The following is a 26,123-nucleotide window of genomic DNA, read 5'->3' as shown; positions in this document are numbered from 1 at the left end:
GATTACAGAAACTCTTTTTTTTTAATAAACTTTGGATGGTGAGAGAGCATAGAAACATTTCAGGGTTTTTCATTCACTCAACCCAACTTTTTCCCACAGCCTGTGAACTTGTCTGAGACTTTGTATGAAAATTCTTGTCCTGCAGACAATTTTCTAGAACATAGAGGTTGATGCTGCACGCACAACTTTTTTTTTGACGTAGACAGATGTCTGTCTGCTTGGATCAGGCTATGTGGGTAAGTGGTTTGTATGCATGTGTGTGTGTGTGAGTCTGAGGATCATAGGTACACAGCTGCTGGAAATGTGCATTCTCTCACTCTTTGCTGGTTTATTTTAGTGATTATAATCCCTCCATCAAACCCAAAAAGGACCAGACTCCATAATGATCCTTCCCCAGGGCTTTAGGTGATGATTGGTGCTGCAGAGGCAATTATCTCTCCATTTCTTCCTTCTCTCTGTATCTCTCTATCTTTATTGCCCCTTTTTCCATTCTTTCTTTTCAGCCAGCAATATTCTCCTGTTACTAGTAAAACTCACATGACACACGGATATGCACTGACACACACCCACACATACAGTACTGTACATGCACACCATGCACATACACACACATATAGGCAGACAGATCTTTCTGGTTAGGTTTCACTTGGGGGTCCAGCGGTGGCAGCCCCATCTAAGTGGAGTGAGTGTATGTGTGTGTGAGTGTGTGCGTGCGTGGGTTTCTGTCTGCGGGGCGGGGTCAGACCGGTACTTGTTGATTCTGGTGCATCGAATTACCGCCCGTCTGTCACATTCAATTACAGCTTTGGACTGCTGACGCACACAGCCTGCCTCTGTGTGTGTGTGTGTGTGCGCGTGTTTGTCGCTCACCTCCAGCTGTGTCGTGCTGACGTGACGAGCCACAAGTATCCGCTTGTGATTCTGCTGGCTCGGCGTTATTTTCTTCACGCTCTGGGATAATTCCATCGTTCCCAGTTTTGTTCATAATAGTTATTCAGCCATTTATTTTGTATTTTTGTACCATTGAATTTGAAGGTGCATCCTCGCAGAGATCTTGATATCATTTTTGTTTTTGTTTTTCCATATAGTTAGAATTGAACATGTGCCAATACCAACCAAAACTTGATATTTATTAGAATCTGTTAACGTGCCATTCATCTGCATGTTGCGTGTTCCTGGCGCTGTCACATTAAATTACTTCCCCTTCATTCTGTTTCAGTTTGACGTGTATTTAGCATCTCCTTCTTTTGCCATCACAATGGATTGCCCATCTGTGAGCCATGGTGCTGTTTGGCCTGGAGCTCTACCTATCAGCTGCACGCCAATGTGATGCAACAATTCCTGAGTATTTGAATTCACTGACTCACTTTTTTAGAAACAGAGAGCAGCCGTTTGTGAGACGACATGTCAGTTGAAGAGTGTGCAGTGAGGCACAGTAAGACACTTCAGCCAGAGAACTGTCATCCATCACAATTAAGTGTCTCTGCCTGGAGAGAGTCTCCTTCACATCTTTGTTTCTCACAACATCTGTTGCTTTTGACACACCCTCTTGCCACTTGCTGCTTGGTGTATGTTATCAGGTTTTTGACTCTGATTTTGCAGTGGTTTGCATTCTGCTGTATCGACGACAGGTAGCTACTCCTGCTAATTTGCAAAGCAATCACTTCTCTTCTCATCTCTTATTGCTTTTGCCTCGTGTTGATTTAGTTACTGAGTGCCAGATTGGCGTAACCCACGTTTGCTCCATCAAAACATCTGTCTGACTCTTCTGCAACAAGGATATACTCCTGTTTGAGACTTTCTCCTTGCCCATGTGACTCTGAGGCTTCTGTACTACTCCCACAAATGTGTGAATGTGTGAACTTGAAAGTGAGTCAACTTTTGGGAGTCAACGAGTGAAAAAAAAAACGAGAGAGAGTGAATCTGGGGTTTATTATTTCTGTCCAGTGTTTTCTTTCACAGTTCCATCACCCAGTGTGGAGAAGGATCAATTTCCTCCACTCACCATAGGTGTCAGAGAGGCCACACACAAACTCTCCATCTCTCCATCACTTATCACTCTCTTCTGTTTTGGCTGCATCTATGTCTTCTGAGAAGGATCTTGTCCTTCTCTTTTTACACTTCCTGAAATCTTTCCTTCGCCTTTTGTTGCATATGACAACAAATACACCTTTTCTCAAACTTTCTTTTGCCCCTTGCAGTTTTATTCCAGTGCAAAAAAGTTTATTGATAAGACTTTTAAAACAAAATATACTCAAAGAAAAATACTCTCTCCGTGGCTTTTGTTACTTTGCTGCACCTCCCTCCCCCCCCAGCTTCCTCTTTCAGCTTCCCAGGGTGCCATGCAGGAGACGGCAGGGCGGATCAGGGAGCTGGAGATGTCACTGAGAGAGAGCATGAACACATCCGCGCATAGGGAGGCTCTGTGGGCGCAGGAGGAGGCTGCCCGTGTTCAGGCTCAGAGAGAGGTTTACCTGATGTGATGTCACACACTGTTGACTAATGGAGGCCCAGCACACACATATACACACTCATATATATACAAATAGTTACATGCATCTCTTCAGAGGCAGACTGGTCCATTTTAAACTGATTGCAGGTATCAGCTCACCTTACTGAGAAAGTGTTGGGGACTGAACTCCACCCCCATGTGGTTAAGAGTGTAATCACAGGCAAGACTGTGGTTAATGGGTGATCCTTAATCACGTCATATGTCGCTCTGAACCAGCAAACGGTACTACAAAAGGAATAGTTTAATTTTCCTTCCTGCCTCTTATTGTCTTTGAATCTTTATTAAGTTTAACTTTTCTTAATATGCTTTGGATTATTTCCTCCCTCAAGACTGAAATTCAAAACTGAAACAAAAAAAAAATCCTTTCATTTTCTGTGTCTCATTAAGTTTGCTGTTGCAAGCTTGAAAATGTAAGCATATGTTTGACTTATTGTCAGTTTACATGCATGTAATCAGAATTCATTAACAAAGCCTTAGACTTTGGGCTTTCAGCTTTGACAGAGCACAGGCTGCTCTTTTCCCCGGCTTGTCCCTCCGTCTATCTGTCTTCCTGACTGCCAGCTGATTGGTGGGTCCAAAAAAAAGTTTATGTGTGTGCTATGTGTGTGTGTGAGCATAGGTGTGTCTGTGGTGGGAAAGAGAAACAGGGCGAGGGAGTGTGTTTCCTCCCGGTGTGAGTGTGCATTTGAATGAGAATGACCTTGCATTACTTATGCGTGCCACAAGTAATATGAGAGCAATCGGCGGTTAAAACAAGAACTAACATTTTTAGGCAGAATGGTGGCTGTACTGCCTTTAAACACACATGGTCTTTCTCAAACGCGCACACACACACATTCAAAGACAGAAGGTGATAGAGGAGAACTTAAAAAATGAGGAGAGGAGATTGGTGGAGCGGTCGGGAAAATAAGAGAAGGTCAAACTCAGTTTAGACAATTCAGTGAGAGCCAATGCTAACTGTGGCTTGTTTTTTTCCTCCTTTTTGCAATTTCTGTACTTTACACGCTTGACTTATAGTCAGCATGGATACTGTGTTTGTCAAACAATATTCTGACGTGCTGAGAGGTCCGAAAGAAAAGTATATTTATGTCTGTGGGACTGTTTGCATGCGTGGAAGTGGATGATTCAGCTTTGACCTAAGTTTACCCATGTGTAGCCAAAGAATCGGGGAAATCATTTTCTTACTTGTGACAAGTTAACGCTCAGTGAACCCAAAAGTAACGGTCAAGTTACTTTGATTCAAAGTCAATCCAGGCCGTTCACTTAAAGAACTATAGTGAGCAAGCATAGAGTTACAGTCACACTGTCAACACTAGGAAAGTTGCTGCTCAGTCACTGATGCTCACTGCTAGGTGCTGTCATGTCATCACACTGAACTTTGTGAGGCAACGCATAAGGAGGCAGCAGGACAACTTGCTATTAACATGTAGTTTCACAGTCGCAAGTCAGCTGCCTTTAATGCTGCAGACCTTAGAGGAAAAGAGTGTGTTTGTGGGGGGGGGGGGGCAGAGAGAGAGAGAGGGACAGGTCCTTCTGAAACATCACCTGACCCTGGCACCATTTCAGAGCGCCCTGCCAGACTCACATTCTCACATCCCCTCGTTCCCCTCCCTACGCTCTCTCTCCTTGATTTTCTTCTTTCTTCTCCCCTCTGTCCCAGAGTAATCAGTCTCATGATGTGTAATGCGCTGAAAGTCTTCCATCAGCCTGACCTGCTGAAATGGAGCATGGGTAATGCCCTGGGTCATTTTTCTTCACACCCCCGCTCCCTAAGACTCTCAGTCCGCCTATGCCTCTCTCTGTTTCTTGACTTTCACCTGGCATCATTTCTGCTGTCCATCCATTGTCCTGAGCCTCGTTCTTTCCCATCTCCCTTCTTAAGTTGTCTCACCCAATTATCTCCCGGCTGTCTCTCTCTTTCTCTCCATTTCTGTTCCTGTCTCTCTCCCTCTCTCCCCCCGAATGGCGTTTGAACTAGGCCTTTGAACCAGCAACACCGACGCAAATGGACAAGAGGGATTTGGCCCTTAGCTCTGAGCCCCCAATCAGCTTAGCAACTAAAGGGGCTTTGGGCCAGTCTTAGCGAGCCTTAGGCTGGCTGGGGGGGCTTTGCCTTGAAGTTGAGCTAAATTAGCACGCACAGGCTCACCGATAAGCTGATTAGGTCCCTAATTTCACTAAAATGCATTGTATTCCTTATTAATGATGTGATTGTGAAGTGAGGGCTAGCCTGGGTGGTGGACTAATGGGGAACTGGGAGGGGAGCAGTTGGTGCATAAGGGCTGATAGACATGTGGTGGGTGTAAATGGTGTGTGTGTATATATATATGTGTGTGTGTGTGTGTGTGTGTGTGTGTGTGTGTGTGTGTGTGTGTGTGTGTGTGTGTGTGTGTGTGTGTGTGTGTGTGTGTGTGTGTGTGTGTGTGTGTGTGTGTGTGTGTGTGACCCTTGGCTTTCAAGATGAAAAGATTGGCTCTGGATTCTTTTAAGCCTGGAATAAGACATCAAACATTTAACGTGGTGTGATTTTGGACAGTTTGATGTCTTGATGACATTGGGTATATTAGCTGCTGGACACTTTTAGAGGTCAGTTGTTCTTGGCAGGCATACAGGTTTTTCTTTTATTTGAAACAATTCCTTGTTACATTTCCAGGAAGTTATGACTAAAAGTTGTCACTTTCCCACCATTTCGAATTTCTTTATTCCCCATTTCCTGTGCTTCCACCCTTTCTTCTCTTAATCCATATGTGATATTCATGAAAAGCCAGTGAGCACATTATCTGACATCTGTGTAACACACCTAGAAAACCGGCGGAGATGGAGAGTGTCCTGAAAATGTGTGAACGATTTGGCCCCTTCATAAAAGAGGCCCATTCCCTTTTTCATGTCCTACCCCATGGAGTGCTTTCCCCTAATACTCTTTTTCTCTTTCTATTTTTTTTCTCTTAGTTTCTCCTTTTCTTTCATTCCCTTTGTTTGTTTGAGATCCAGCACTTCAGAATTTATTGTTTGACTATTGTATCTCACAAATCTGTAAATCATCAGAACTGAGCAAAGATTATATTCTCTATTCTGTCCATAGTATCATCTTCTCTTTTCTAAATCATCCGGACAGTCCTGCCTGGTACTGGAACCCATTGTGAAGTGCTTGTTGTTAGACAATTAGACACTTCCTGTCTTTGGATAATGACGCCCTGAGGTCGCATCCTGTCTATCAGACACTCAGTTTGGACATGCAGACCTGAGTGGCTGGAAGGCATGTGTGTGCAGAGGGAGGAGATGTAGTTGAGGGTTTGAGTATTATTCTCACCTGCTCTAAAGTACAACCACACTTGAGAGTAAAGTTAAATAAGTGGAGAAAGGTGGGTCCTCGTTTCCAGCGCAGGGGTCAGCGGACATGTCATTCAACTAACCTTTGAACCTGAGTCGTTTTAACTGCTCCATGTTGTCTACCAGCCATTTAAGACATTCCCCTCATTCTAGCACTCCAGCACATGCACACATGTAGACAAATACAGTTGCACATAACTCCATCTGTTTGTGCAAGACAAGGTGTGCATAAGTGTAAAAATAGATCTTCCATGTCCAACTTCATATTAAATGATGCATGATCCAATCAACATCTTTTCATTGCATTTGGAAGTAAAACCCTGTGTGCATGCCTTCATTCAGTTAAAACTTTGTGTATGTTTCTATGCTGTATCTTTTCTCCACTAGCTGGAGGAGCTGATGGGAGCTTTGGAGAAGACGCGACAAGAACTGGACGCCACCAAACTCCGCCTGTCCTCCACTCAGCAGTCGCTGCACGAAAGAGACGGACACCTCAACAATCTGCGCCAGGAGAGGCGCAAACAGCTGGAGGAAATTCTGGAGATGAAGTTAGTCCCACGTCTATCTGTCTCATCTTATCTGTCCTTTTGTCCGTCTGTCCATCTGATAGACTTACTCTGATGAACAGATTGAAGTCTGTATGTGTCCATGCGTGGCAGAACAATAACAGCACAGGCTACACTGAATGATAATAATAACCACATACAGGCTATGCATTTTTCTGATAGTCAATAAATGCATCTCTCTAATCAGTAAAAGAAAGATTTAAACATTGTGTAATATGACATATACGTACACACAGAGAGAATAAACCAGTGTTAATGGTAGTGGCTGTATATCCCGCTCGTAAACGTATATGATCAAGGTTTTCTTTTTATTAATGTTGGCATGATTCACTCTGTGCTTAATCTGGAGCGTTTTCATTTCTCTGCACAGCAGCTTCGCCGCTGCAGCAGAAACCTGTGGCATTAGGCGCATTTATCCGCTCACCTGTTCACATGTGCGTCTGCGCAGGGGTGTTATATAGACATCAGCGCTGAGGTGTGTTTTGAAGCAGGATCAGCTGTTGTCTATAGCCGCCTTATGAAAAGTTACATTTATTGAGGACAGGTGGTGCAGTCTTAGACAGCAGGTCAGAAAAATATGTGTGCGGCTGTTTCTTCATGTGAACGTCTGTGTGTGAGTTGGGGAGGAACCCCCTCACCCCCACCCCAAATAAGTGCAGTGCTGGCTGCATTTCCATGTGTGAGTGTGTGTCAGTGGGTATGTATGAATGTGTGAGTGAGTTCAGTGATCTGTCAGAGGAGCAGCTACATGTGTGTTTGCTTTGAGCGCTTTGATTGAAGGAGCATGGAGCCACATATCTGGTTGTCATGTGCCGCAGAGAAATGCCTTTAATGTCAGCCACTCAGTACAGTACAAAAGGGAAGGCTGGCACATATGTATTGAAAACACAATTTTTAAAATCCATTATGCCTCACAAGCTCCTCTGATCACACTAACACTGAAAGAATGTGTGTATGTGTCTGCGTCTGCCTGCAGTATGTGGATGTGTACAGTTTGCCGAAGACAGAAAAAGACAGTGCCTTTGCCTGTGCATCGGCACGCACACGCAGACACACACACACACACACACACACACACACACACACACACACACACACACACACACACACACACACACACACACACACACACACACACACACACACACACACACAGTTTTGTGATACAAACCATCTTCCTGTCTTTTCCAATTTCCACCATCCAAACATTACCAGGGATGTTTAGCAGAGGAAATGTATTACACATGATACAGGCACAAACCATGCTTCTAGGTATGTACATGAAATTGGGAAAACGCTCACGGACCTGACATGTGAATGATACTTTTGTACTCGACGGGAACCAGGCATAAATCATTGTTGTATTACCATTAGAAAGACGTCTGAGACGGAAAGTTAGTGTGATGGTTGGTTGACGTAAACAGCAACAAAGTAGATGGCATTCTTCGCCTTTGTGTTTGAGACTTGAATACAAGTCGGCACTGGTCAGAGCTAATGGAAGGGGCACAGGGGGCATGAGTGTGTGTGGTCTCCTGTGCATTGGGCTCTGTGTGTCTGTGTGTACGGATAGGTCGGAGGCTGGGGTTTGGGGTCACTGGTGATGAGGATTAAAGGACTGTTGAATTGCGAGGGGCGAAGCTTCGTGAGACTGACTTACATCTGAACAAGCCACAAAGATACGCACGCAGAATATACACACAGGCTCAGTGGAACTCACATATAATCACTCAAGTCTGCAGACATGCACGTACTTACACAAACCTTGGCTTTCTCCTTTAAAAAGGGGCCATATTCCCACAGCACAGCCTTGTCCAAGTTAGCACAGGGAAAAAAATAAACAGGAAAGATAGGGCATAGAAAGAGAGGTAACAAGAGAGAGGGAGAGAGGGAGCAAGAGAGAAATCAAGAAAAAAAGACAGAGAGAGAGAGAGAGAGAATAAAAGAGAGGTGAGGATGGAATGGAGGGGCTATGCAAACTCAAGTATTTCAAATCTTAGAAATCATGAGAGAAGTTTGATTGCATGCCAAGTTTCTTGGTTCTGCGCTGTAATGTGGCATTTGTCAAGAAGACCAGCTGAAGCAAACCATGTGAGGCACGTTCCCCAGTGAACTGGGGAGCTCTCTGTGTGTTTTTAATGTGTGTGTGTGTGTGTATGTGCGTGCACAGCTAGATGGGGGGAGAGAGAGAGAGAGCAGACTCTTGGCTTTTCAACACTGTTAATGAAAGAGACAAGAGGGGGAAAAATCATTTTCAATATCCTCTCATTGCATGCTGGGTTTCCTAGCACGTATTGTTTGTGTGTGTGTGTGTGTGTGTGTGTGTGTGTGTGTGTGTGTGTGTGTGTGTGTGTGTGTGTGTGTGTGTGTGTGTGTGTGTGTGTGTGTGTGTGTGTGTGCGTGTGCGTGTAAGAGAGAGGGAGGAAGAGAGAGCATTTTCATATTTGCCTTCTTCAGATATAGAGCTGAATGTTTGATGTATAAGGAGTGGTGCAGGGTCTGCTCTGTCACCCCACACCAGATTGAGTTTCTTCCATACTGTACACCATTCACGCACACACAGACAAAAGGGGGGAGGAGGGGGAGAAGAAACAGAAAGAGAGAGAGAGAGAGACACAGATGGCCTCCAGAGGAGCTAGCCATTTAATGAGTCTAAGGTCACGGGGTGTAGGTGCACAATAGAGAAATTATGTGTTTGGACATTTTGAATGGCTAGTCATTGAGATGTTTCCATAGTCTGAATGGGATAATACTACATGCCACAACATCACAGTGTCTTACTGAACCTGATCCTCCCGTAGACACTGGGAATGTAGCTGATATTATCTCTGTTTACATTTTAGTGATGGAGAATGATGATAGAGCAAAGAAAAGGTAGCAGCTGCTTTTAGGCAGGATGGAGGGTTGACAACGTTGAGATTTTTCAAGCTAGAAGGTTGACAATTTAACAGAAGAGCGGGGAAATCATGCACACGTTAGTAGACTCTATAGATTTAGAAGAATGAAAAGAGAGCTGTAGCAGAGGAAAGAGAAGAAATAGCAAATGATGGAAAAAAAGGATGATAAAGTGTGAGAGTGATTGATGGAGGGGGTGATGGATGGTGCAAGGGAGGAGGAGAATGATGGAGGGAGTGGTGGAAGAAAGAACTGGGAGAAGGAGTAGGGCTGTGAGGGCTGGGAGGGTAGAGTCTGGTTAGCAGAAAAGGGTCAGAGAAAGAGAGATGAATGGGTCAGAGAAGAATAACCAAGCACAACAGTGTATCAGCAAATGTGTGCACCGCATCACACAAAAGAGCATTCTCAGTGGTGTTGTGTTCACCTTGTAAGTCTCTGTTTGTGTCTGTTATGACAAAAAGTAAGATAAAAATAAGAGTATATTTAAATACATGAATAAATATGTGTGTATCTTAATAAAGACACAGATACATTAACAGTACAAAAGTAAAATAGAAATAGATTTTTTTTAAGACAGTGTTACTCTTAGGGTTGCACGGTATATCGGTACTAGATTGGTACCGGGGTACTAACGCATTTAAAACGGTACCATACTGCGCTTAGATGGGACCGGTACTTTCATTCTGCGCCGCCAGCAGCGGTGACGTCGCCGCTTGAAGTCGCCGCATTGTAATTTGAGCCGCGAGGAGCGAGAGAGCGAGTCACAAACGAAGCAAGGTGCTTTTTATCATTACCGTTACAGCGCCACCTGTCCATGTGCCTGTGTTTGTGTGTGTGTGCGCCGCGCGCGAGAGAGAGACGGCCGCCACAGCCTCGTTAATAAGTTTTGTTTTTACCGCGGATCACCACTGGCTGCATGCTCTCTCTGTCTCTCTCTCTCTCTCTCTCTCTGTGAGTGAGTGAGCACGGCGAAGCAGCGCTACGCAGAGATGAATTAACGGAACGATATTGCGTTGATGGGGGTGGGGGGAACAGAATCAATTTGGTCTACATATGGGAAACAATAGGTGTGTGTTTGAGCAACATGAACATTTGTGTTTCATTCTATAAACTACTGATAACAATTTCTCCCAAAAATTACAACTGGTCAAAATAACAAAAAAAGATGCAGTGTTTTCAGACCTCAAATAATGCAAAGAAAACAAGTTGATGTTCATTTTTAAACAGACATTTTTTAATTTAGGAAGAGTTCAGATTAATATAGATGGAATGTTAATCCTGCAGCAGCAGTAACTGTTTACTGATTTCCTGTTTATGGTCCAAATTTTTTCTATTAAAATAAAGCCAATAATGACATTTTTTGTGTTCTCTTTTTATGTGGAAAAGTACCGAAAAGTATCGAAAAGTATCGAAAAACATGTTGGTACCGATACCGGTACCAAAATGTTGGTATCGTGACAACACTAGTTACTCTATGTGCCTGCCTTTGCTTTAGAAAACATAGAAAACAAATTCTTTAGTAAAACAAGACATACACATTACACACTCTTGTTATGTTTACTCATCAGTAGTTCCTAGAGAGATACCTTGTGCCATTCGACACAATCAAAATATCAACAATATTTAAAGTTGACTTCTTATTATAATGTCCTTAAGCCAAGTCCAAAACCCTCACGCAAAGACAAAAGAGCTCCTCCACGTGACGGAAATATAATAAGTCCGAGCCTGTAACCCCCCAAAATGCTCTACTGTCCATGATGTGTGTTCATGTATCCATTTGTTGGCCAGTTACAGTAACCCATGGCATAATAAAGCTTAGAGCAGTAGCGACGTTATGACTTTCAAATCCCCAATGTAGACATCCTGTCTGCACAGCACCATCGCCATGGTTACACTTGCTAAAAACACTGAGAGACCAGCTGTACTGGCAAGGTCATGTCCTCGTTCACTGATCTCTCTAAGGGGCCTGGACATACACACACGCGCGCGCGCACACCCTCACAAATTCACGCACAGGTATACACATATATGCAGCATGTGCACTCACGCGCACATATTGAAACACATTCACACTGAAAAAGTGAATTTACACATTCATTTATTCAACTAAAGACCATTTCTTTCCATTGTGTGGCTTTTAAATTACATTCACATACTGTATACTGGTGAACACTCTCATGTATAGCTGCAAGTGCGCAACGGCACGTGCAAGGACTTATAGGGGACACACACATGTATGCACATTCACACAGCCACACGCACGCGTATGGTGTTACAGTGCCATTGTTGTGATAGGTAATGATGAGACATAGAGGGTCGGTGCGGTGTGTGAATGGGATTCTCTGTGTTGCAGTGATGAGGAGGGGCTGACCACACATCACCTTCCTCTCTCTATCCAAGCAGGTTTGTATGTGTGTCGCCTCGTGGGAACTTCAGGCCATTCATCATGTCTGTCTGTGCTCCCGTGCCCTCTGACACGCGTGTTTACCTTCGACATGTGTGTCGGCTGTTCGGCCTGTAGGTGTGTTATTATGTCAGGGCCTCGGCATGCTCCACCCTTCTCCTCCTCCTCCTCCTCCTTCTCCTCCTCTTTTGAGGTTTTGTCAATGGAGGGCTTCATTAAATGGAAATCCCTGCTTCTAAGTCCTTGTTCAGGATAGTACGGTAATAATACATTTCTACCTAGATCCCATACAGTAATCTTCAAAGGTGGGGAGAACAGCTTCAAGATGCACATAAGGAGTTTGCTTTGTACAGTCAGTGTTTGAGTTGTTCAGCTTGCACAACTGGAAGTTAAGTGCCCTAAGTTTAAATTCCATTTTTCCCAGACCAAGTTAGTCTCTTGGCCTGCACTCCCCAACCATCATGTCTTGAACTCACTTCTCTCAGGATTATGCTGTTTTAGCATCACTTGGTGGTTATTTTTATCACTACTTATTCGTGTTTTACTGGCACTTATGTCCACGTAGTATTTTTGGCAAGCAAAGACCTATGCAGTAAACATTCATTTTGCATCCTGTACAGTGAGTAAACCCTGTGTTAGGTTTTGTAAAACTAGCCGTCAGATGTATACACTCTAGGTTTGAACTGTCGAATGAAGTTGATGTTAGACTGAAAGACATGTTGACCCATAGGAGATGTCAGTGGAATAAGGGACGGTAGTGCAAGCGTGTTTCTGTGTGTGTGTTTAGTTAAAGTGATAGACAGAGATGGAAGAGTCTTTCCAGACGCAGAAAGAACGTCTTGTCCTAAATCTGAAGACTGACATAAAGAATATGGGGCAAATGTGACACACAAAGACACAAAGAATGCAATGATTGACAACCAGAGGAGAAGAAGACAGGGAGGCCACATCAAGGAGGCCGTGGGGAGATGTTGCATGTGGAAACTGCTTTCACCTTCATACTGAGTCATGGTTTGCCTCACTAGAGTAAAATCATTCTTTCATTCTCTCTTCTTACTTTTACTTCATCACTCTTTTAACACTGACCCCCTTAGCTTCCTCTGAGTATTAAATGCTCTACCTCCCTCTCTTTTTTGTCTGTTTTTCTCCTTTTGTCTTGTTCTATCTCTGGACGGGTGGAAGAGGGCCTGGAATTTATCACACATACCTAATAATTACTATCACAGGAAATGGTCCTGAGGAAGTAGGTGCACTAGCCCTGCTAATTAGTGTCAGTCGCAAACACACACATGCACGTGCACATACAAGCATTCACACACACACACACACACACACAGAGCTAATAAGCGTCATTTGGCTGGTGTAGTCCTGGGGAAGGCCAATCTGATTGGCCTTAGGGAGACTAACACCCCCAAGTTTACCCGCTTGTATAAATCCCAACACTAATTGATTGGAAGTCCTGTGTGTGTGTGTGTGTGTGTGTGTGTGTGTGTGTGTGTGTGTGTGTGTGTGTGTGTGTGTGTGTGTGTGTGTGTGTGTGTGTGTGTGTGTGTGTGTGGTGTGTGTGGTGTGTGTGGTGTGTGTGTGTGTGTGTGTGTGTGTGTGTGTGTGTGTGGAGAGGAGGGGAGGGTGAGGGTATTTAAGTGTTTGCATGAGCGGGCAATTGATTAGGTGGGCCCTGCAGCCATAAAGAGACAGCCTAGGTCACAGCACCCAGAGGTGACCAGTGACGGCCTCCTTAACGGCAGTCCTGCCCTCAGGGTCACCAAAGGAATGAGGGGAGGGAGGGGGTCAAGCGAGGACGAGCAGTCAGTGGAGATAGACATGTTCATGCCACTGAGGCAAATCTGAATTTGAATACAAAGAGATACACAGACATCCAGATACCGTAGATACATCTACAAACAGATAGTGGCAGAGATGGAGAAGGAAGACGGACTGAGCTGGAAGTGTAACGACTGTGCAGCAGTGGGAAATTGAAGAGCGAAGGAAGGACAAAGTTTTTTTAAATGCAGCTGCATGTAATATGTTGTTGGATGTGCCGTGTTGTAAAACAGCCACTAAAACAGTGGCTTCGTGAAATGCCCTCATGGTTTACCATTATGGGCACTCAAAATGCTGGTGTACCCACACAAGTGAGTCAGTGGGGCTTACTGGCACATATTCACACACTGTAAACACCTCCAAGCCTCTGTGGTTGGCGCACACACCTGAGCCCCGGCTCCTGTTTTTCTCCTCTGTGGCTTCTCTGGCTACATCTGTCTGTCTTTATCTGGGTGTAAGTATGTCTCTGTATCTACAGTATCTGTCTGTGCCTCCGTCTTTCCATCCCTTCGTTTCTGTTGAGAACTTTCTCTGCAGTTTTATTTCTACACATTTTTTTCACCAAGCTCTCATCTGTATCAGTATCACACTCTGCCTTTCTGACTCTTTGTTGGTTTGACTGGAGTTTTATTAGCCCTGCCTGCACATCTCCCAGAGGTGTTGAGTTGGTTCCCAGGAGGTTTTAAAGTAGAACAATAGTAGCACTGGGATGCTTTAACACTGCCCACCAGTCAGCATACACCCCAGCAGCCCCTGGCACTTCTGGATTGTGTGTGTGTGTGTGTCTGATCTGGTTAATTCAGGGATGTAGACCCAAACTGTAATTATCATTATGTACTTCTCGGCAGTGGCAGGAAACAGCCCAAGCAAGTTTGGATGAGCGTGTGTATCCTCATTGATGTTCAATGAATGTGTTTGTGTGCAAAGAACAACATGTGCATACATGAATTTGTCTATGTGTATGTGTCTATGTGCGTGCATGTGTGCATACAGGAGCAATGATGTGAAGAGCATGAGACCTATTAGCAGTGAAAGATAAGCAGATTGTGCCAGTGGCTATGTGATGGTTTTTCCTGCTCTTGTTTTGGCCCTGGTCTTGTTCATTTGGTGTCTGCTAAATAGAGACATATTGGAAACATGACTGTTCCCTCAGGGCCGGTGGGTATCCAGAGTTTATGCCTGGAAAGTAGAGAGGAGAGAAGAAATGAGAGGAAAGTGGGAGAAGAGGAAATGAAAGGAGAAGGGTGGAAAGAGAATAAGAAGAAAATAGAAAATAAAATCAGGAAAGAAAGAAGGGATCAGTGGAGTTAAGCACACCACTAGGATTTCAAATCTCGTAAAAACAAAAGTTGCATTTGTCCTATTTGTTTGTGGACAGAAATTACCATTCACAAGCATCACAGACACTGTTAACTTTCACAGCTCAATAAAAGTTTTGTCTCATTTTTTTTTACGATATCAGCGTCGATGTCCAAGAAAAAGCAAAGCAAACCCTGCTGAAAAGAGAAGGAGGGAAAAAAAAACACACGCACACAAAAGTAAAAACCCAAAGTTTATTTGGAGCAAGCGTCACATCTATTCAAGATGGCAACCACAGTTTAATCTTTGTAGTCCTTCATCTTAAAAGCTAGCATCAATAAGACAGAGGAGGCCTTCATGTGGGCGGACAGACTGCACAGAGACAGGACTGGTCACCACTAAGCAAACAAAACAGGAATCCTGCAGAGACAAGAATGGCTTGAGGGCATGTGAGCAAAGACAATGGCACGATTTTAAAGTCGTAGATGAAACACGAAATATAGACAGTGTGCATGCGTGATTGAAAATGTGGGCATTCATGAATGTCTTGATATGAGTTTTATGCATGTTTATGTCTGAAGTAATTTAAGTCAGGCTCAGAAAGCCGTGGAATACGTTGTTGTGCCATTTTGTCATTTTAACATGCAATATTCAAAGCCTGAGTGTGTGCACCCTGATATGACTGTAACTGATACCTCCGGTTTTGAATATGTGTACATTTCTTGTTATTGTGAAGTGTGAAGCATTTGGAAAGAGCATGAGGTTGACAGAAGTTGGGATGTAATTTCATTTGCATTTATGCTTAACCAGATGAAAGCATTTGATACATTAAAAAAAAGCTCATAACTTAGTTAAACTGGAATGTACGTATAGTGTAAACCATTAGGTTTTACCTCATAATTATTTAACTTTTTCTTCAGTATCAAACTCAGCACAGTATGACTTCTATATATTTTTTTGGCTTTTTTGCCTTTATTTGATAGTACATAGTGAGATAGACAGGAAAGGGGGAGGCAGAGAGAGGGGGAATGGCATGCAGGAAAGGTCTGCCCGACGCGGGATTCAAACCGGGGACGCCTGCGTTGAGGACCGTAGCCTCTACATGGGTCGGCCGTTTTAACCACTGCGCCACGCACCGCCCAGCACAGTATGACTTAATGGCAACATTTTACTTAGCATGCATATATTTCAAAGTGCTTATACAGCAGGAAGTCTGATAAGCTCTGAATCTGTGCTGCATCAGAAATTGTGATAGTGAAAGAGCCTAAACATCCTGCACATGGCTGATCACTGCACTTCATCAAGTAAAAGAATTCATAGAGTTTCAACTGTTTAAGGCCTGAAGGACACATGATCAACAGAGGGCCGGGTAGTTTTGTTCTTTCGCTTGATATGCAAATTGAGATAATAAAAAAAACCTCCCAGTACTTTTTTTTTGTTTGAGAAAATTGAATTTCTGAAGTTTTTTATAAGCAAAAAGCCCGAGAATTTAAAATCATATACATATATATCAACAGTAATACTGCTCATGCGTGATTTTAGGGCAGCCAAAGTTCTCTGGCAAATAACAATGTATAGAATGTATCTGCCTAAGACATTGACTTAATTGCACATAAATAGAAAGAAAACTGAGTAAAAACAGGTCTTCAGAGTGTTGAAAGGGTTAATTATGTATAAGAGCAACTAAGCAGGTGCACTTACATGCATGCGTCTTAAATATACAGTCCTCATGCATGACATCATTTCAAAGTGAAATAACAAAAAAAAATAGAAATAACAAAAGTAAAATCCCTCTCTTCTTCTCTTTCTTACTCTCCCTCTGTCACACACAAATACACACACACACACACACTCACAGTAATGTGCGCTGACATATCTGACATGTCTCTGGTCCATTCTAGCCACAGGTCTCCGAGTTCAGCATTTACTGAAATCAAATGTGTGTGTTTGGCCTTGGGTTACACACTCGATTGAATTAGAGAAATGCCGTGCATGTGCACACACTCTTACTTACACACACATGCGCGCACACACAAACACACACACACACACACACACACATCCTCACAGGGACACAGATCTCTATTAAGTTAAAAAAAGAGAGTTGAGTGTCTTCTTCCATTGCAAGGGCTTTTATGTGATAAGATCAGCTCGGGGTGCTCTCCTATGCAGGATTCCTGAGCACATCAAACAACAGTAAACCACATCACAGAGGCAGGAAGAGCTCAGCTCCATTAGCCAGCCCATAAAGAACATGTGTGTGTGTAACAGGAGAGCTGCGCTAGCCACTACAAAAGGTTTACACACATAGGACAAACACGGTGAGGTATGCAGTCCCCTGACGTACTCAGAAATTGATGAGTATTTTCGTGCAAGTGCACATACGGTACGTATACGCTCGCATACAAAAAAGCCATTGCTGCGTGTGTTTGTGGAGCAAGCAGTGTCATTGGGTCATTGTTCTCGTACATATTCACAGAGATATACATACGTACTCGCGCACACACATGTACATCATTGTGGCTTTATCAATAACATCTGAGCACATTCTGCATCTAATTTGGTTTAATCGGGTCTTAAGCTTAAAGTAATGGTTTGGTTTAAAGAAGTGGCACACAGGCTGGGCTGCAATAATGGCCTGGTAACTCAGTGACATGAAAAAAACAAGAATTCAGGAATCTGTATGGCCAGATGGCAATCATTAGCTTTATTACTACACAACTGGTACAGGCGTACCCCCACTACACAAATACACACACCCTACCCCAACACCCTCTCTACAACTGGAGCACTGCTCCATCTCTCCATCCTGTCCCCCTTCACTTTTTTTTTTTTGCAGAAAGAGAAGTCTCCCTTATGAGGTGTTCAGTGACAAAAGGCCAAAGAGACACCCAAATACAGCAAGAGAGAGCAAGGAAGACAAAGAGAGAGGGGAAGAGAGTTGGGTTTGTGGGGGCAGAGGGAGAGAGAGGTCGACCCAGATTCGGTTTACCCGTTTTTCTTACATTGATTTGAAACAGATCTTCACTGTGCTGCTCTCCAAGCCACAGGCAGTGAGATATCACCCTCTGCTCAGTCTCCAGACGATCTGATTCAAACTGGATATCCATCAGTCACTGTGACTGGCCTTCCTCTGCAACAACAGGATGTCTTAATCATCTACTCTGCAGAAGCCAGTCAAGAGCCAAAATAAGAAGTAAGAAATAAAAATTGTATGTTTTTAAAATGCATCGAATAGCCGTAAAGTCGGTGTATCATCATAATGTGGATACGGACAAATTTGTCCCAATGACAGGATGAAATGGAGACACAGCGCCCACCCGGCTCTCTGCTAAACCATCCTAATGTGTATTAATCCAGAGGATTAGGCTGCCTGCTAGCATTACATGCATTCCCGTGCCAGTCAGCGATGTTTTGCCCACTGAGGTTAACATTCAATGCTGAAGATGACATACACACAAACAGTGTTATTGCTGTCGATGCCACACAGGATGCCAGCGGAGAGTGAGCATGCATCTTGCTGAGACTGATGTATGCGAGTAGTGTGTGTGTGTGCGTTGTGGATGGGGGATCATGGTAGCAGAGAGTGGTGGATGGTGAGGGGAAACAGAGGGTGTTCAGAGAGGAGTTATGCACTATGGCAGGCCCTAATTGCTTGCGGCTCCTGTTGTGTGTTTAGCTTTGTTTGAGCATGTCCAATATAACCAGTCACAGGGGAGCCTCTGCCAGAGCAAACACACACACACACACACACACAAACACAGTGCTGAACCATAGAGAGGGCTTTTATGGTGTTGAAGACTTCAGTAACATGACACCTAGGGCAAACACTGAGTAATAAAGCAATTGCGGCACATTGTTTAGATCTTCCTCCTGGCATAGTTTGTTTATCAGACGCCGAGTGTCTCAGTTTCCTGACATCAGTGTCCTGTCATGTCACTTCAGGAGTTTGGCTGCACAATAAACACATGCGCATGCACACAGACACATTGGCACAAACGGTACACATGCAGCATAAGCACTGAACCCATCCATGCACATTCGCACAGGAGCAACAGCCCACATGTATCTGCACGCACGCCACAGTGCAGACATCTTCTTGACTTGTCAGTCACAGTGTGTTTCGTGCCAGTGTTTCCCCAAACCTCTAAGCAGCTTCCTGGTATGTCTGACTGCATGACTGCAGATAAAAGACCAATAAACATTTCTTTCTTGCTTGCTCATATTCCTCACATGCTCCTTACCTCCTTTTGAAGTTGATGTTGTGTGACACAGACAGATTTTCGTGTCAAAATGTTTGTACGTGTGTCTGTACTCTTCCAGACAAGAGTCTACTTCAGATCTCCTGGGGCTCTGAGGTGGTCTCCTGTGGCTGCCCATCCTCTGCACAAAAATGAGAGCTGTTAATGAATGCATGTCTTAGCCATCACAGTAGAGATGTAAAACAAACCCACACTTTTCTGAGTTGTTAGTGACGCAGGCATTTTTTTGTGTTTTTTCCCCCAGTCTGCCGCTTTCTCTGTAACACTCCTTCCCTGTCTGCTGTATCTCTGTAGAGTTCCCTCTCAAAGTCGAAGAAACACAAAAACACACCCGCCTTGTCTGTACTGTATCTAACAGCTCTGAAACAGGCACAATGCTCAACAATATTTACAATACACACACATACACTGACATTTTTTTTTCACATGCATACAGACAAGGGGGGCAGAGGATGTCAGGGTCGGTGCCTTTACACTCTAAATGTATTCACTGTTGTGCTCAGAAGGAATGGGAAGACATCCTGTATATAGGTCAGTCATGACTTGTGCCTTTACTTACTGTATGATCAGTCAATTCAGTGTACCTGCAGCACCTGCTTACACTGTAGCATCAACTTGTAGTCCATGAGTGCTTCTAGGTCAGAATTAACTAGTAACTAAGTAACTTTGTCTCTTGCAAATTGGCATCATACGTTTTTTTCTGGTTCCGATAAGAGAATATAATACAGTACTGTACATTTAAATTGATTGATTAATTGTATCTGTATGAGGAAATTGATAATAGGGACCCATTCATTTTAACAAAATAAGATGAAATCTTAATCTTCTCCTCTTTATGCGAAGATGTAATGCTGAATGTAGCTGAATAGCATTCACAAAGAGAGGAGTGATGTAAGGTCAACAAGTTTTAATATAGTTCTGTTTGTGTGCATGCATGCAAGGCAAGGCAAGGCAATTTTACTTAAACAGTTTGTCTCAAAGGGCTTTACATGGCATCATAACAACATCTTCTGCCCTGTGTGTGTGTGTGTGTGTGTGTGTGTGTGTGTGTGTGTGTGTGTGTGTGTGTGTGTGTGTGTGTGTGTGTGTGTGTGTGTGTGTGTGTGTGTGTGTGTGTGTGTGTGTGTGTGTGTGTGTGTGTGTGTGTGTGTGTGTGTGTGTGAGAGAGCGAGAGAGAGAAACAGTGCAAATGTGAGCGTACATGAGGAACTTATTTAGTTAATAAATCCACTCTCACCCACAGTTCTCCAATATCACTTAGGCACATCTGCATCACACACACAAAACAACGCTACACAATGCTCTGGTCACAGTATTCTCACACACGCAGACACTCACACAGATAGAGTCAGATGCATCCAGCCGTGTCCTTCTCCTGCACATAAACAGAAACACATTTTGACTTTGTTTCCACATTTTACATTGGTGCCCTTTTTAAGAAGCCTGACAGTTTTAGTGCAGCAATTACAACAAACTGAGACTCTGAGCATCACGTTCAAGCAACCACAAAATGATCGTGTTCAAATCAACAACTTGAAAAAGATGAAGAAGAAAGAAAAAAAAACTTGTTCACACACATACACACACTCCTGTATGTAACCATAGCCAGAAAAAGCACTGAGTGGAAGCCATTGTTAAAATAACTGTGATGTAATCTACCAAGGGAGCTGGCTTGGCTGTGTGTGTGTGTTATCTATCTAAAAATCAGTGAGTCTGTCAGCAGCATCTGACTGCACACTACCACTGGTCTGTTTATTAAAAACCAGACGTATGTCGGAATCCATGCACAGGTGTGAGGGGGCCAGCTGATGACTTCCAATAGCTCAGTGCAGTCTGTTTTTATATGGGTAAATATTATCAGTTGATCAATAGTCTTTCTATTTTTGTAAGAAAAGCAGATCGAGCATCACAAGGAAGGAGTCGAATAAGAAAACCAGAGGCAGGGAGCAAAAAGGCCAAAGAGCAAGTGTACTTTTTTATTACACTGATTACAAGGCACACACTTTTGCAGTGTCATGCTTGCATGCACGAGTGTGTACACTTGAGTCCACAATTGCAGCTTCAATTTTCATACTCTCACTCTCGTAAAATCCATAAACACACTCCAGACACACTTCCAGAACAAGAAATGTTATTGAGACAAGAGTGTGAGTTGTTGAATGTGTCCATTCACACAACACTCATTCTGACTATACTTTATAAATGAGGGTACATTATGTCTCTATCGGGAATTCACACCAAATGGTGAACAAGCACATGAAATGACAACAGGTTCAAAGTACCACAGGCGTGATCTGTCTGCACTGGCTTCAACATACAAATTACCCAGATTATAGAGCGGTGTGGTTGTATATGTCTGTGTGTGTGTGTGTGTGTGTGCCAGTACAGCTCACTGTGTCTTTTAACGCTGAAACCCAGGACTGAAAGTTTATTAGATTGTGTTTGTGTGAACGTGCTCGGATATGTAGGTACTTCCCAACTACAAGTGTGTATTCCTGTGTGTATTGACAGGGAAATAATAGTGACTTTTTTTATCAGAAGGCCAGGTAGTAATCATATCACTCTTTGATCTCATGATCCTCACTGATCTGTCTAAATATACAGCAGACCTGTCCAAACCTGGCAACAGCTCCTCTAATCAGCACCCTCACCCAGCCCACTCTGTCCTGTGTGTGTGTGTGTGTGTGTGTGTGTGTGTGTTTGTGTGTCTGTGCCTGTGAGTTGGTGTGTGTCTGTATACTGTATGTGAGATACTGTCAGTCTCTATGTCTGCATCTCTGTCTCTCTCATGATTTCTTACTTCACCCCCCTCCACTCTTTAAAGCACTTTAAAGCTGGGCTAATGAAGTCTATATAAGTTAGTATGTGGTCAGAGTGTGTTTGTGTAGCAGACTGTAAAGAGAGCATGTGGTTCTTGCTGCTTCAACACAAAGCAGAGCAGGGCAGTTTGAGCCCTTTTTTTTGTTTTACTTACATTTTACCATCCTTCATTAAAAGAAAACTATTAACCAAGGTTGGAATCACAGGGTTGCTAATTATTAGCAGATGTTTGTGTATGTACTGTATGTGTATGTGCTCAATCTGCGTGGTGATCTACTTGCATGCCGCTTTGTACGTGCAGGTGGTTAGTACATTTACTCCAGCACAGAACCTGAGGCCACTCATACTTCTTTAGTTTCTTTAGTCTTTGACTCTGCTACATCAGAGAGAAACGCTGTTTCTTTTTGCCTCCTTTATTCGTTTGACAGCTATAGTTCATTTTTCATGTGAAATCTACAAGCTATATATGGTGTCTAGCAGGATGATGCATTATAGTTCAAACCATCCAAAAGCGTAAGAATCAACTGAAGTCAGAACTGCCATAAAAATGAAATGCAACCACAATTAAAAAGTAATAGGCTACTTGTATAACCACGAAAATTAAAATATAAAAGCCATAGAATAGTATAAAGTGGAAATCTGGAGCCATTTTGCATAGAGGGCACATTTACTTGTAATAAAAAAATACATTTTACTAATGAAATTCCTGCTCCTGTATATAGATATCATTTAGAGTGCAACACTTTTACTTGTAATGGAGTATTTAATTTTAATTATAACCATTGCAACAAAGTTAGACAGGTGCGTCTATTTGTTTTACATGTGAGTCTGTGAAATATTTTATTCCAGAGTGTGACGGACTACATAATATATATTTTTAGCACCATTCATATAGTGTAAGGATTTATTTTGCTCTCACTGTGAAAAAATGTTTACGCTATATAATTAGGTTTCAAAACCATGTTTTGCTTTAACAGAAACGTCTCTCATCATTTAGTTCTGGTTCAGGTTTCATTCTATGAAAGAAACAGAGCTCTGAGCTGGAAAGACACACAACATGTTCTGTGTAGTTTTCCAGCCATCCAGCCTTTATAATCGTTGAGCTCATGTGGCTGTGATTGGAAATAACTGTGATTGGCTGATGGAGTGTGGGGTGAACGCTGGTGTGACCTTGCGTGTCCTTTACACACTGACGGGAAATCGACGAGTCCAAGCTCCAAGGAAAGCTATAATTCTGAGAGTAATACAGGCCAAAGGAGCGTACACACATCGTCCTTCTCACGCACGCCTACATGCACACTCAGCTCTGCACAGAGCTGTGCTGTAGTAACCACATTAATTGGGTTGTGTAATTGTCTGGCAAAGCATTGTGGGAAACAGCCCATACAGATCTGTCCCTTCACCTCAAACCACTTTTTAAACATGGACTCCCATCGTCATGACAGTGCTATCCAGGAAATTGCCGAACATGTGTGGATATGTGTGTCTGAGCGTCTTAGTGTGTGTTATTCTGTAATGGCCCGTATGTGTATGTGTTTCTATGGCTCCTTTAAGGGAAGTGAGTGCGGTGGCCTCCCATTCCACCCCATGTCGGCTGTGGTTCAGCTGTGGTCCACCGCCAGGCCCTACATTTGGAACACAGAAAATACACCAGGGGTACTCGCTCCCACTGTTTTCTGGACCCATCTTTCATCGGTTTGTGTGTACGTGTGTATTTTGGGTGCACGTTTGTGTGTGTGCACGTGTAACAGTGCGCCACTATGTTGTACTCTCTGCCCCTGATATTTTAAGGCTTTTTGGCCCCACATCATGAGTGTGCGCTGTATTTCCAGGCTGCAGTTAGATGACCGGAGTGAGAGAACCTCGTAGGGACGACAGGAAAGGCAGGAGGAATGGGGAGAGAGGAAAGCAAGGCGGGTAATTGAAGGGTTCAGGGTAATACTTAGGCCAAGGATGGCTGTTTCAACGTGTTTGCATAACCTCCTTGAACTTAATATTTAGCCCCACTCTGGAGTGAGTATAGGGCACGGCGGAGCCATATAGAGAATAATAGAGGGAGAGAGAAGTCGAATGATAGAGAGGTCCAAGGCGGAGGTGATGCCATTCTTTCCTCTTCGGTGAGCGGCTCCTCTCTTTGATTAGCGAAAGAAAAGGGGGGAGAGACGGAGTGATGGAATGAGGATGGAGACAGAGAAGAGACCACATACTGCGGTGGCCTTCCTGCCCGAGAGACCATGATGAACTTGGCAGAGGATTATTTTAACACAGACAACGCTGAAGATCTACATTTCAAATGACGCAATCCAGAAGGTGTCCTCTTGGTATTTCCAGTTTATATTACTGACAGTTTAGAAATGGAGGCTTCGCATAAGCTCCTGTCACCCAGAAAGAGAGGAAGAGTGAGAGAATTAATTATGCTCCTGTTTATGCAAATGTGGCTCAGTTTGTTAATTATAATTAGATACAGTACAGAAAAGGAAACAGAAAAAATGAAATGGAGAATCTGGTTTCGAGCGTGTGAAGTGAAGCTGAACAACAATTCTCATAATCTGTTAAGAGTTAAAGTGATTTAGGAAACAAAAAATGTTGTGAACAATCCCATTCCAACTTCTCAAGTTTTTGGATTTGATATGTCACTTTGGATTCAGTCTCTTTTAGGGGTTTGGTGGCTCTACTTTCATCTGCTATGACCTCAGCAAAACACCCCTCTCCCTTGCCACATATTGTAGTTTCATCTTTTGATGTTAAAAATATGTGAAGGAGGGGGGTTGTGGGATAGTTCTCTGGTGGGTTCACAGACAGACAAGTTGGGGAGGGGGGGCATAACTCATCAGTGTTTATACTGAGGCCTTAGTGCTCTTTCTTAACACGCTGCACATGTGTGTATGTTTCCCCCTCCCTCTGTGTGTGTGTATGTGTGTGTGTGTTCTTACAGTAGTGTGACTGGAGCTGTGTTACTCATTCTGTGACCCTCACCTCTCTCTCTCAGATGACAGGGAGCTTTAAACAACCCAGCTGCTGTATGTGTGTGTGTGTGTGTGTGCCTGTACTTGTGTAGAACTGCGAGGCAGGGGAGCCCTGCACTTGTGTGGTACAGTAGAGTACCCCCTGTCTTGTTTGTTGTGCCTTGGGGAAACACTGTCAGTCAGTCTAAGCGGAGATAAAGACAGAAAACAAACCCCTCCTAAAAAAGAATGAAAAATGCTGCTCAGCTATTGGTGGGTTCCCTGGAGGTTTGGGGTCAGAGCTCACCTTATTGGTTGAAGCTGTGTAGGCAGGCCCTATGCCAGACAGCTCTAAAGATTGGCAGAGATGTCGACTAATCTGATTTGGATTGTGTTTTTCTCACATTAATGTGAAAGACTGAGGTTACGCAGGAAAAAGTTTGGCTGCACACACAGTTAAGCCATCACTAGCAAACATGGAGACATCCAAGGTCATCTAAATTGGAAAACACTGATAATGACAGTAATGATCACAGATCCCAAGATGCCTTGTTTATTTATCCATTGTATCTTTACAACAAGAATCACCAACCTCTTGCTGACCCACACGGAAAGAACCTATAGGTTTTAATATAGGTTTAAATATATGTGACATACATAAATTTGGCCGTTTTCATATATACGCATATATGCTAATATATGGTGCATATATGCACAGATAAACTGCATATAGGTTTCATATACTGTATGCACATATATCCTCATGAAGATATATAGGATATATATATATATGCGCATATATGAAACCTATATGCAGTTTATCTGTGCATATATGCACCATATATATTAGCATATATGCAAGTATACAGTATAAGAAAACGGCCAATTTTATGTATGTCACATATATTCAAACCTATATTAAAACGTATAGGTTCTTTCCGTGTGGGGATACTCATAAGGTGATACAGAGGTGACAGAGGACACACCAGCCGCCCTGTTAGACTCTGATGTTTATGTTTCAGTAGTTCATCATCATTCTAAGGAATGTGATTATTTGCATTCATTCAAAGATGAGTATCATTCTCACTTGTGTGTTAAATAGAGCTGGACACAGGGTGTGTTTAGCTGAGCTTGCCATGAAGGCCGACAAACCTGGCTCAGCCCGGGGTGAAGTATACACCTGCCAACACCTCTAAAGCTGTCGTACTTACACATATCTCATTTGTTTAATCCTCACATGACAGACACTATCAAAATGTCAGTTTGTGA

At 43.2% G+C, this 26,123-nt stretch overlaps 1 protein-coding gene across 1 annotated transcript in view; it reads left to right on the top strand.

Moving 5' to 3' along the window:
• The window catches only part of LOC310988806 (ERC protein 2-like), a gene marked incomplete at both ends in the record, with an annotated part of 109,680 nt that overhangs the window by 68,598 nt on the left and 14,959 nt on the right, over positions 1-26,123 (top strand). Inside the window, 2 exons of the mRNA XM_083975563.1 lie at positions 2,316-2,468; positions 6,230-6,390. Coding sequence (XP_083831689.1) covers positions 2,316-2,468; positions 6,230-6,390 — 314 coding nt within the window. The remainder of the gene's footprint in view (positions 1-2,315; positions 2,469-6,229; positions 6,391-26,123) is intronic.

The sequence above is a fragment of the Trachurus trachurus genome (assembly GCF_905171665.1).
Source record: "Trachurus trachurus genome assembly, chromosome: 7".
NCBI classification, from domain to species: domain Eukaryota; kingdom Metazoa; phylum Chordata; class Actinopteri; order Carangiformes; family Carangidae; genus Trachurus; species Trachurus trachurus.
The sequence above is the reverse complement of the archived record's forward strand: the minus strand, read 5'-3'. Positions and strand labels throughout refer to the sequence as shown.